This window comes from Talpa europaea (genome assembly GCF_964194135.1).
Source record: "Talpa europaea genome assembly, chromosome: 8".
In the NCBI taxonomy this organism is placed as follows: domain Eukaryota; kingdom Metazoa; phylum Chordata; class Mammalia; order Eulipotyphla; family Talpidae; genus Talpa; species Talpa europaea.
Window position 1 is genome coordinate 22246342 of NC_140075.1, and position 12543 is coordinate 22258884.

Sequence of the window (12543 nt, forward strand, 5' to 3'; positions counted from 1 at the left end):
CACGGGGCTCAGGTCCACCTGAGTGCCGGAACAAGCTCCTCGTCCTGCGACCCAGCCCTGGTCCTGCAACCCAGGCCTCGCGCTTCACCTCCCCCGCAGGGCACTGAGGGCTGGCGTCGGGACCACTCCGGGCTGCAGCCTCTCCTGCCCGCAGTGTGGCCGGCTTTGCTCAGCCTGCTCCCTGGTCCGTAACTCCCTTAACCGCGTCTGCTCCTCCACGGGGGTGCAGGAGCCAACTGGACAGAGTCCCTCGGCTAAAGGACCCTGGGCTGTCCTGCTCCAGGTCCCCGGACATCTCCCTGGAGCCCCCGTATGGGGCGCCCCACACCGGGTGGGCCGGGTGCTCCAGGAGAGAAGGCCTCCCCGACCTCTCTTCAGGCAGCCCCAGAGCCATGAGCTCTCGCTGTCTCCTTCGAGCGGCCCGGCCCCCCAATGTGCTGCCCGGCCTGACCCCCGCTGCCTACAAGCTGCTGGGTTGGGGGTTTTCCTCCCCAGATGACTTTGCCCACGGGTGACTTCTTGGGCAGGGAGGGCTCCTCTCCTGCAGTCCTGCTGCGCCGAATTCTTGCCGACTTCACGCAAATCGCTGTTCCCCCACTTTCCTCACCCTTAAAATGGGGAAAATGGAGGCAGGCTGTGACTCCTAGGGCAGTTCCACCCCAACACCCCAAGCCCCAGGGGCTGAGCCCTTCTCAGGCCCGTGCGGGGGCGGCAGAGCCCCCTCCTCCATGCTCACAAAGAGGCAGGGCTTGCGCGGGGGCAGCATGGCGGTGAGGCCTGGCCCTCAGCCCTGCTCTCTCTGCTCCCAGCTCTATGAAGAGGTGCGGGTCGTGCTGGAAGCCTGCAGCGTGGACGGCGACATCAACAACTTCATCCAGGTCAAGGGCACGGGCACCGAGCCCCCAGGTGAGCCCGCCCACCCACAGGCAGCCCAGACTGTCCGGGCCGGCCTGGTGCCACAAAGCTGGCCTCATCCCTGAGCCTCAGCTGCCAGGGCACAGTTGACGAGGCTGACGACACCCTGCTGGATGGTGGGGACCGTGCAGCTCCCAGCGCTTACAAGCCCCACGATTCAAGGGGGGCAGTGAGGGCCTGCAGCAGAGGTGGAGCCTGCGTGGGCCATGAGTGCGAACACTTGGTCTCGTGGCTCCCGCTGAGGGTCCCTCTTGGAAGCGAGAGCCCCTCCCAAGCAGAGTTAAGAGAGGGCCGGGATGGAAGGAGGCCCCAAGATAGGAATAAGTTGGGGTGTCCTGCCTGATCTGCCCTTGGCCACCCTGGGCTCATAGCCTGCCGCCCGCCCGCAGCTCCGGTGCCCTTCCAGAACTTCTACGACCGGGAGGTGGCCCCAGGATCTGGCAGCCCTGGCGTCCCGCCATCCTGCGGCATGATAAAGAGGTGAGGCTCCCGGATGGACAACAGCGGCAGGATGCAGAGTGAAGGCCAGAAGTGGGGACAGCTTCGCTTCCTGCAACCGGTTTTCCCTTGTATCTTCATTGAGACAAGTGCCTACCAGGCGCCTGGTGTCATGCTGGGTTGGGCACTCTTCAAGGCCAGAGCAGGCTCAAATACAGCCTTAGCCTTAGGGGACCCAGACATTAAATAAACAATAACACCCATTTATTCACTAGTGACTGGGACCAGAGCCCCAGGGAGTACCAGGTTGGCTTCCTTGTCCCCTGGGCCCTGGGTCGGGGTCTGGGACTGTCAGGCTGCAGTGGTGACACCGTTCCACTGGGACTGGCCTGGAGCAGAGGAGTGGGCCCTCCAGTCAGTGCTGCAGGAGAATTCTCCGGGTACCCTCTGCGCCCCGCCCTGGTCAGGGCGCAGAGGATGCCAGGGTCCTAGCGCCATACCTCAGCATCAGCTGCACAAGTCACTCACCTTCTCTAGGCCTGGGTATGTGATTTCTGGGGTCAGAACCAACAGGTCCTCCTGGTGCAGGCCTTGGGAGACAGTGGTGACAGCCCATATTTGCTCAGGCTGTCCCCCAGCAGACTGGTCCCTGGGGGGCCAGGGTGCCCATCTATGGTGGGCTCTCATGACCTCTTGTGCAAAGAAGATCCTGCCCTGGGAGGTGGGTGAGGGCGGGGGTGGGGCTCCTGGTGGAACTCCAGGTCCTCTGAAGACAGCTTATTTCTTCTTTCCACTGGTTTTTGACTTTATTCTTTTTCTAGTTCCTTAAGGTGAGGAAAATATTATTTATTTGAGCTCTTTCTTGTTTTGTGATGTGGGCCTGTATTGCTATATACTTCCCTCTTACTACTGCTTTTGCTGTGTCCCAAAAGTTCTGGAATTATGTCCTCATTATCATTTCTCTTGAGGCACTTTTTAATTTCTTCTTTGATTTCCTCATTAACCAATAACCATTCAGTACTATGTTGCTCAGTCTCCACATATTAGAGGTTTTTCCTGCCTTCTTTAGGTAGTCAATTCTAGTTTGATACCATTGTTGTCACAGAAGATACTTAATATGATTTCAGTCTTCAGGGATTTGTTTCATGACCCAGTACATGGTCAGTCCTAAGAATGTCCCACTCGCACTTAAGAAGAATGTGTATTCAGCCCTTTTTGGGGAGGGTGCCCTATAAATGCCTATTAAGTCTTTAAGGCTATTGTGTTCTTATTTATGTTCTGTGTAATTGATCTGTCACATTGGTGAGTGACATCCTCAGCTATGAATGTGTTTTTCCCAATGTCTGTTTTCTAATTTGACAGTAACCGCCTTATATATTTTGATGATTCTTGGTTTGGTAGATATATCTTGATGAGTGTTATCTTTTCCTGATCTATTTTTCCCTTAATCATATAATGTCCATCCTTACGTCTTGTTACCTTTTTTTAGTTGGAAATCTATTTTATCTGATATAATATGGCTGCCCCACCTTCCTTTAGGTTCCATTTGCTTGTAGAATTGTTTTTGCAATCCTTTACTCCAAACCTCTGTTTTTCTTTGGAGCTCAGGTGCATTTACTAGAGGCAGAAGAAAGTTGGATTCTTTTTCTAATCCAACAAAACACTCTGTGCCTTTTAATCGTTCAGTTCATTTACATTTAGAGTCATTGCTACTGCCATTTTGTCTTTAAGTTTGTGGTTCTATTTTTTGTTCCGTTCTTTGTGGATATACTCTTTGATTCATACATAAGAGATCTTTCAATATTTCTTGGAGGGGGGATCTAATGTTTGAGAAGGCCTTTATTTCTCTTTCATATCTAAAGGAGAAGGTTATAAGGTAGAGTATTCTTGGCTGCAATTTTTATTTTTAAGTATTTTGATCACATTGTTCCATTCTCTCCTTGCCCATAGTGTTTCTCAGAGAAGTCAGATATAAGCCTGATTGGAGTTCTTTTATGGATGATCTGCTTCATCCCCCTTCAGCATCAACAGTCTTTATTTGTTTTGAACTCTTGTAAGTTTCACCACTATGTGTCTTGGAGTAGGACTCATTATATTTAGATAACCTGGTATTCTTTTAGCTTCATGGAATTGTGTATTTAGTTCCTTCTCCAGGTTTGGGAAGTTTTCCTCTATTATTTTTTAAAACAATTTCTCTGTTCCCTTCTCTTACTCTCCCCCTTCTGGGGTAACCATTATTCTTATATTGCCTTTTCTTATGGAATCAGATAATTCTTGAAGTATTTCTTCATTTTTTCCTGCCTATGTCATTTCTTCCACCTGGATTCTTTGTGCATTGTCATTTTCAATGATCTTACACTTGGTCTATTTTACTTCCATAGCTTTCTCCAGAATTTTTATCTCATCTATGTATCTTTGTACATCCTTCATCTCCATTATTTTCTTGTTTAAAGCTTCAATTCAGAAATTTTGATTTTCTCTCCATTAATTTTATTTCTTAGAACATTCATTTTTCTGAGTTTTCTTTTATATCTTTGATCAACTTTTCTGTGTTTTCCCCCACTTCTCTGAATTTCTTTTTTTAAAAGATTTATTTGTTTGCTTGTTTGTTTGTTTGTTTATTTATATAAGCACTGGATATAGTCAGAACCGTGGGAGGGTGAGAGAATTCACCAGAGCCAGAGGGGTACCAGAACAGGCAGACTGACGAAACACACTGCTGAGGGGAGGAGCTGGCACGGCAGGAGAGGTCTGTGTGCCATGTGGGATCCTCGCCTGCAGCCGGGGTCCAAACTGACGCTGTAGAGGCTGCGGGCAGCTTCGCACTCCAGCGCTCAACCGCTGCACCACCAGGGGAGGAGGCCCTTTTCTGAATTTCTTTATGGCTATTTTGAACTCTGTATCTGACATGGAGAAAATATCTTCCATGTCTTTGTGGTTGGGTCCTGGAGATTTGTTCTCTCTTTGTGGCGTAGTATTTCCCTGAGGAATTAAGTTGCCATTTGTTGTGTTTTTTTCTTCTCATCATTTTTTGATTTCTAAGTAGTAAGGGTTCAGAGTTTCCACTTTTCCAGTAGATGGCACTGTATGTCAGGGAGAACTAATTTTTAGCTGGGTCCTTTGTGAGTGGGGGAGAGTGCTGGAGGGGTCTGTTGCTGGTGAAAATGGTGTGTGTGGGCATGACTCATGTCTGCTTCCACTGCTAGACCTCCTCTATAGCTTTAAGCCGGTGTCTCTGCGGTGCAGCCATGGCACTTTCCAGTGTTGCTTCACTGTCTGTTTGGTCCCTGAATCTGCCTGCTCCTGAAGGAAATGGGTAGGGAGAGTTGCACCTTTCTGATCTTTGTCTTTCTCACTTGGGGCCCTGTCTGCATGGCTCACCCAAGCACTCTTGTCCATATCTCCCACGGTTACATCTGCAACACTCAGCTCTACCCTTCCCAGGCATGGGTATGAACTGCAGTCTCCACCTCAGCGAACACCTCTCCCCCACTCATCATTTTGTCTCACAGAGTTGAATTTTCCCAGTGTCTGTTTCATGCAGGCATTGGCAATTGTGAGGTACTCTGGTTTTGTCCCACGTCATGGGAGTTACTGAGTCCAAGGCCCACCTGGACTTCCCTTAGTTTGTTCTTCGCAAAGTGAAACAGGGAATGTCCTTTGATGCCACCCTTCCCAAGTCCCCCAAGATGGCCCTTCAAACAACTTGATGAAAGAGCTTTCTGGGGAAGTGTTTAAAAGGAACAGAGAAGGGTCCCCCCACCATGAGGATAAGTGAGAGAGAAACAGAAACAGGGTGGAGCAAGGGAGGTTTGGCTCCTGGAGCAGATGGGTACTGGCTGGGGAAGGGATAGCCAGAAGCCGGGCTGGAGTGACAGGGGCAGGGCAATGGCTGGGAAGTAAATGGAGGGAGAATTGGAGTGTAGACAGCTCCCTCCACCAGGTCCACCACCCAGCTACAGTCCTGCTGGCATTGCCCCAGTCCCTACATACCCCATGAGTGCTGCCTCTCTGTGTCCTGTGTTAGCTCCTGGCCTGTTCGCATGTGCTGGGTTCACACAAGCACATCCCTGTACATCCATCCTGGGTGTGTGTTTTCACTCCCAGGTTCTCAGCACCACAAACCTTCTCAGCCAAGGGAAAAGTCCCTCGGGTCCTGCCTGGAACTACAGAAAGCCTCCAACGGGGCTGGCACTCAAGGCCTCACCTGGCACTCAAGGCCCCTTGGGGTCTTCTCTAGGCCCTATTGCAGAGACACTCTCCAACCGGCCCAGCACACTTCCAGACTCCTCTGCACCCATGTACCCCTTTCCATTCCCTGGCAACGCTTTGTACCCCAGTCTCTGCCTATTAAATCTATGTCTTTGAAATCTTAGCTCAGCCCCATTAGGAATCCTTTCTTGGGCTAGGGAAGAAGTGTCAGTCCTACTGAATTACCCCTAGGCACTGTCTGCATCATGAGGTGCTCCCATCTGCCCCCACTCTGCGCCTCCAGTGTCTCCCTCTTTCCTTTTATTCAACAAACGTTCATGACTGATTCAGTCCAGGCATGAGCCAGGCACCGGGAAAGGGGTGAACCAGACAAGCACTGTTCTCCGAAAGTCACCGTGTAGTAGGGACTCTGCTTGTGCCATCAGGGACTAGTGGGACAGGCCAGCTCACAGTGGGGCCACAGGGAGAAGGGTGGCCAGGCTCAGGCTGGCGAAGGTCCCTGTGGGGTGTGGGTGGAATGAGCCCTAAAGGGCAGCGTGTGGCCTGAGGGGGAGGCTGGGCCTGGGGCCTGGCAGGGAAGCTGTAGCACAAAGGTCACCCAAAAGTGTCCTAAAAGGAGCAGAGGCTGAGAAATAGTCCCAACTTGAGGGACTGAGAGAGTGTTGCTGGCAAAATAAGGGCCACTGGTACCATCCACCCTCTGGGGGACCCTCATCCCATCCGTGCTGGAGACTAGGAGCTCTGAGAGGGCGCTTTGGTCTTCTCCACCTGCCCACAGGTTCTCTGGGATGCTGCATGGAAGTTCCAAGACAGCATCATTAGCAGCTTCCACAGGTAGTGGGGATGACATGGGGGGAGGAGGGGACTCTCGCATGGCCCTCCAACAGCAGGCGGACACAAAGGGAGGGGAGAGGCTGAGCCCAGCACAGGAAAGTTCCATGCGAGGGCATTCTGGGGCCATTGTCCTTTGAAAGGGACTCCAGGTTGCACCCTGCTCTTACCTCCACAGAGACTCTGACCCCCACACGTGGGCAGAATGAGGCAGTCTACACAGCCATCGCAGTTGAGCAGAACGAGGCAGCCTATGCAGCCATCGCAGTGAAAGGGGTGCCGAGACCCCCCACTTTGCCAGGCCAGGACTACAGGGCTCTCTACGACTATGTGGCCCAGGTAGGCCCTCGCCCCTGTCTCAGGAGGTACATGTCTGCTTGAGGGTGCTCACATATAGGCACATGCACCAAGAGTGCCCTCAGACCCACACCTGGCACTCAGGAAGGGCTCTACAGGTGCTGCGATGAGGCATCCCCTCCTGCCCTGCCAGGCACAGGCCTGTTCTCTCTGGATCTTCATGTGCGCATGTGCAAGGTGGCCTACAGAGCCAGGTTTGATCTGCAGGGAATGGTGAGGCTCAGGTTCTGCATCCTTGGGTGAGGGCCATGGGTGCCAAGCATCAGCCAAGGTCAGACCAGGTCATCAGCTGTATTGGGTGGGTTTTCTGAGGTCCATGGGGAAGGGTGGGTCACGCAGCGACAGAACTGCTGTGCTGAGGTCCTTGGACAGTCCAACCTGCTCCTTGCTCTGCTGGATCCTGGGTCCACCTTGGGCCGGGCAGGGCTCCAACTCCACAAGTCCAGGCCTGGATGAGTCCAGATGGTGATGTGCTTGTAGGATGGGCTTGTGGGGGAGCCTGAAGTGTGCTCTTGGACTTGGGTCCAGGGAACACATGGCCCCTGAGTTGGTTGCTGTCTGCAGCAGTGGGACTGGAAGAAGGAAAGAAACCCCAGGTTGTGGGGGCCCCGTGATGACAAACTGAGGGTTGGGGTGTAGAGGGGACAGGAGGCCAAGTCCATGGAGCAGCATGTCTCCCACGGCTGCCCTAGGCCAGAGAGCAGCCTTACTGGCAGCCCCAGAAGGCTGGACAAGTCTCCACTGACAGCCTATGGGGGAGACAAGCTCACATTTTTCTTGTGGTGGGAGATCCCCCCACCCTCAACGACCATCCCAGCAGTCCCTCCAGTTCATGTGCTTTCATTTTCTTGCCCAGAATGCCGAAGAGCTGGATATCTCTGCAGGGGACATCCTGGAGGTCATCCTGGAGGGGGAGGATGGCTGGTGGACAGTGGAACGGAATGGGCAGCGAGGTTTTGTCCCTGGTTCCTACCTAGAGAAGCTCTGAGCAACAGGCAGCAGCTGCCGCCTGGAACTGCCCTGCCTGTGTGGCCAGTAGGGACCCACCAGTGCCCAGCCTTGCCAGGACCCTGGAATCGATCTTACCTGTGGATGGCTGCAGATGCTGCATAGCAGCCTCCCACGGGAATAAAAGAATGCATTCTTTCGGGCCTCCCTGGTGGTGCAGGCAGTTGAGCGCAGCGCTGTGAAGCTGTCTGCAGCCTCTGCAGTGCCGGTTCGATCCCCACCAGCCGCAGAGCAATCCACATGGCGAGCAGACCTCTCTTGTCTCGCCCGCTGCTCCCCTAAGCAGTGTATTTCAGTAGATCTGCCTGTTCTGCTCCCCACTCTGTCTCTAGTAAATCCTCTCACCCCCTGCATCTCTGGCCTGTATCCCAGATCTTGTTTGCATTAAGAAATAAAACTAATAAATTAAAAAGCAAGAGCTGCTTGTCTCTATCAAAAGATTAATTAAAAGATGTATATTTGTTTAAAAAAAGAAAGAAAAATTATAACTTTGGCAATAAAGACTGCTTGAAACAGGCAGAAAGCGCCCCAAGGAGCCAGAGGTGAGCTGGGAAGCACCTCCATGCCAGGCCCCTTCTGGCCAGCAGTGTAAGCCCAGAGGGAGAGCGGGCAGACAAAGCAGGGGCAGATCGCATGCATGCAGGAAAGTGCGTCTCCGACTCGCCATTTTAGAACAGGGACCTTCCTTCAATAAAGACTACTTGAAATCAGCAGAAGGCTCCCTGAGGAGGAGTCAGAGGTGAGCTGGGAAGCACCCCCATGCCAGGCCCCTTCTGGCCAGCAGTAGAGCCCAGAGGGGGAGCGCGCAGCCAAGGACAGGGCAGACCGTGTGCAAAAGGAAGGTGAGTCTCTGACTTGCCCTTTTAGAACAGGGACCTTCCTTCAATAAAGACTTCTTGAAATTGGCAGAAGGGTTCCCCAAGGTGAGCTGAAGTCCCCAACAAGCCTAGTTCCCCCAGGCAAGGAGTTGGAGCCCAGCGGGGGATCCAGCGATTTGGAGCCCAGAGTGTAATCCAGCAGCCCCACCTCCAGCGAAGTCTGTAGGACTTCAAGTCACACCTTTGGAATTAAACAAACACAGAAGGAGATATTCTGTGACAGTGACCATTAACATACTCAAAGTACTACTGTCTCACTGGATTTCTGGCATAACAGTATTTGACTCATTTGGACCACCAGTTTCCAAAATCCCAGAAAGAGCACACCAAAAGCCAGTACCAGCGACACAGTGTCCCAACGCATAGGGCAAATTAGAAAACAGGTAGCAGGAAGAAGAGAAACTACATGCAACCTAGAAACTCCTCAGAAAAAAGACACACCACCAAAAGAAAACCACCCACCAGATTGCAAGGACAGTGACTAGGAAGAACTTCTGAGCCTTCCAGAAAGAGAATTTAAAATTGCCATGATTCGAGGATGTGGAGAAAAAGGAACTCTCCTGCACTGCTGGTGGGAGTGCAAACTGGTCCAACCACTATGGAGAGCTGTGTGGAGATTTCTGGACCTACTAAACATAGAGCTTCCATAAGATCCAGCAATTCCACTCCTAGGTATTTACCCAAAGGACACAGAAACATCAATTCCAAAGAGCACCTGCACCCCTATGTTTATAGCAGCACTGTTTACAATAGCTAAGCTTTGGAAACAACCCAAATGTCCAAAAATAGATGACTGGATCAAGAAGATGTGGTACATATACATCATGGAATATTATTCAGCATTCAAAAAAGATAAACACATAAAATTTGCAGCAACATGGATGGCGCTGGAAGGGATCATGCTCAGCGAAATAAGCCAGAAAGAAAAAGAAAAATACCAGATGGTCTCACTCATAGCAGGAATCTAGAAAACTTAAATAAGGGACCAGGAAAATGAATAACTATAAGAAAGTGAAAATCAAAATCAACAAAAAACTATAAACCAGAGACAGTCTATGGGGGGGTGGGGAGGGGGAGGGGAGGGATTGGGGTCAAAATAAGGGGGTTGCAATTGTGTGGGGAATATAAAGATAAAATTTATTACAAAAAAAATAAAATTGCCATGATTAAAAAACTGAAGGAAGTCAAAAAAGATATGGGAAAAATAATCAATGATCAGAAGAATAAAATTGAGTCCCTAAAGAGGGAAGTAAAATAAATGCAGGAGATCAAAGAATTAATGGAGGAGTTAAAGAACTCTGGGAAAAACAATGAAAGCAGAATAGATGAAATAGAAAAATGAATAAGTACTCTTGAAGACACAGAAATAAAAAGAACCAAAACAGAAAAGGAAAGAGAAGTACGGAGGAAAAAGACTGAAGAAAGACTTCGGGAACTATCTGACTCCATGAGGAAAGGAAATATAAGAGTTATAGGAATCCCAGAAGGAGAGGAGAAAGACATAGGAACAGAGAAAGTATTCAAGGAAATAATTGAAGAGAACTTCCCAAATGTGAAGGAGCTGAAAATAGACATACAAGAAGCAAAAAGAACACCAAACTTCCATGACGAAAGGAAAAATACAGCAACACACATAATAGTAAAGCTCCCAAGAATCCAAGACAAGGAAAAAATAATGAAGCTGACAAGAGGGAAGAAACAGATAACATTCAAAGGAAAACCAATCAGACGGACATCAGACTTCTCTGAAGAAACACTATGGGCAAGGAGAGAGTGGAGGGACATAATCAACAGACTCCAAGACAACAAATGTCAACCAAGAATACTCTATCCCGCAAAGCTCTCCTTTCTCTATGAAGAAAGAATAAGGACCTTCTCAGACAAACAGAAACTCTGGAATTTCACTACGACTAAACGCCCACTCCAAAATACTACAAAAAGTCTTAAATCCAGAACCAACAAAGGGAAGAATAACAACGAAAGAAAGCCAAAAAAAAAAGTTATTAAAGGAATAAATAAGTAAAATCAAAGGAAAGACAAACACAATGGCAAATACAGATACTAACATATCAATACTAACTCTAAATGTAAATGGACTAAACTCTTCAATAAAAAGACACAGAGCTGCAGCCTGGATTAAGAAACAAAACCCAACCTTTTGCTGTCTCCAGGAAACACATTTAACTACAAAAGATAAAAATAGACTCAAAGTGAAAGGATGGAAAACAATCCTACAAGCAAATGGACCAAAAAAGAATGCAGGAACAGCTATACTTACATCAGATAAAACAGACTTCAAACTCAAAAAGGTAAAAAGAGACCCCAATGGTCACTACATTATGATCAAGGGGACAATACTTCAAGAAGAAATAACACTCATTAACATATACTCACCAAATGAAGGAGCCCCAAAATATATCGGATAACTATAATCATCTCTGAAAACAGACATCAGAGAAAACACATATGTAGTAGGAAACTTCAACACACCACTATCAACAATAGATAGATCAATGAGACAAAAAAATAAGTAAGGACAGCAAAGTTCTAAATAAGGATCTAGAGCTCATCGGTTTAACAGACATCTATAGAACACTAAACCCAAAAAAATCTGAGTAAACATTTTTCTCAAGTGCACACGGATCACTCTCCAGGATCGATCACATACTGGGACACAAGACAAACATCAACAGATGCACCAAGATCAAAATCATATCAACCATCTTCTCTGACCATGAAAGCATCAAACAAGAAATAAACCATAAAAAGAAGGCAAGGAACTCTCCTACCTCATGGAGATTGAAACCCACACTACTGGAAGACCACTGGACTAATGAGGAGATCAAAGAAGAAATTAAAAAATTCTTTGAATTGAATGACAAGGAGACACCAATTTCCTAAATGTATGGGATGCAGCAAAAGCAGTAATAAGAGGAAAATATATAGCAATAGAAGCTCACATCAAGAAACAAGAAAGAACTCAAAGAAACAACCTAATCTCGAAGCTCAAAGATCTAGAAAAAGAACAACAACAACCAAAAAAACCCAAAATGAGCAGAAGAAAAGAAATAATAAAAGTCAAAGCAGAAATAAATGAAATCGAAACTAGAAAAACAATTCAAAAGATCAATGAAACCAAAAGCTGGTTCTTTGAAAAAATAAATAAAGTAGACAAACCCATAGCCAGGCTCACAAAGAAAAAACGTGAGAAAGCACAAATAAATAGGATCACAAACCAAAGAGGAGAAATCACACCAGACACAGCAGAAATCAAAAGAATGATCAGAAACTACTATGAACAGTTACATGCAAACAAGTTCAACAATCTAGAAGAGATGGACAAATTCCTACAACTCTATAAAAACCCAAAGCTAGATAAAGAAGAAATAGAACACCGAAACAGACCAATTATAATCAGCAAAATTGAAATGGTAATCAAAACCCTCCCCAAAAACTAAAGCCCAGGACATGAGGATTTACAAATGAATTCTACCAAATATTCAGAAATGAATTAGTGTCTATCCTTCACAAACTCTTTCAAAAAATTGAGAAGGAAGGGATAATACCAAACACGGTCTACGAAGCCAACATTACACTAATACCAAAACCGAAAAAAGACAACACACAAAAAGAAAACTGCAGGCCAATCTCTCTAATGAACACTGATGCAAAAATCCTCAATAAAATTTTAGCTATCAGAGTCCAACAATGTATCCGTAAGATAATTCACAACGACCAAGTAGGATTCATTCCAGGGACACAAGGATGGTTCAACACCTGAAAATCAATCAATGCTATCCAACACATCAACAAAAAGAAATATTAAAACCATATGATAATATCAATCGATGTTGAGAAAGCTTTCGATGAAGTACAACCCCCAATTATTGCAAAGGCCCTTGAA

At 47.9% G+C, this 12543-nt stretch overlaps 1 protein-coding gene across 1 annotated transcript in view; it reads left to right on the plus strand.

Annotated features, from left to right (window-relative positions):
- PSTPIP1 (proline-serine-threonine phosphatase interacting protein 1) overlaps positions 1-7741 on the plus strand; it is a gene marked incomplete at its 3' end in the record, with an annotated part of 38962 nt that extends 31221 nt beyond the window's left edge. The window contains exons 11-15 of the mRNA XM_084239977.1: positions 810-906; positions 1305-1395; positions 6344-6399; positions 6575-6735; positions 7610-7741. Of these exons, the coding sequence (XP_084096103.1) occupies positions 810-906; positions 1305-1395; positions 6344-6399; positions 6575-6735; positions 7610-7741 (537 nt within the window). The remainder of the gene's footprint in view (positions 1-809; positions 907-1304; positions 1396-6343; positions 6400-6574; positions 6736-7609) is intronic.
- Between the last annotated feature and the right edge of the window lie 4802 nt (positions 7742-12543).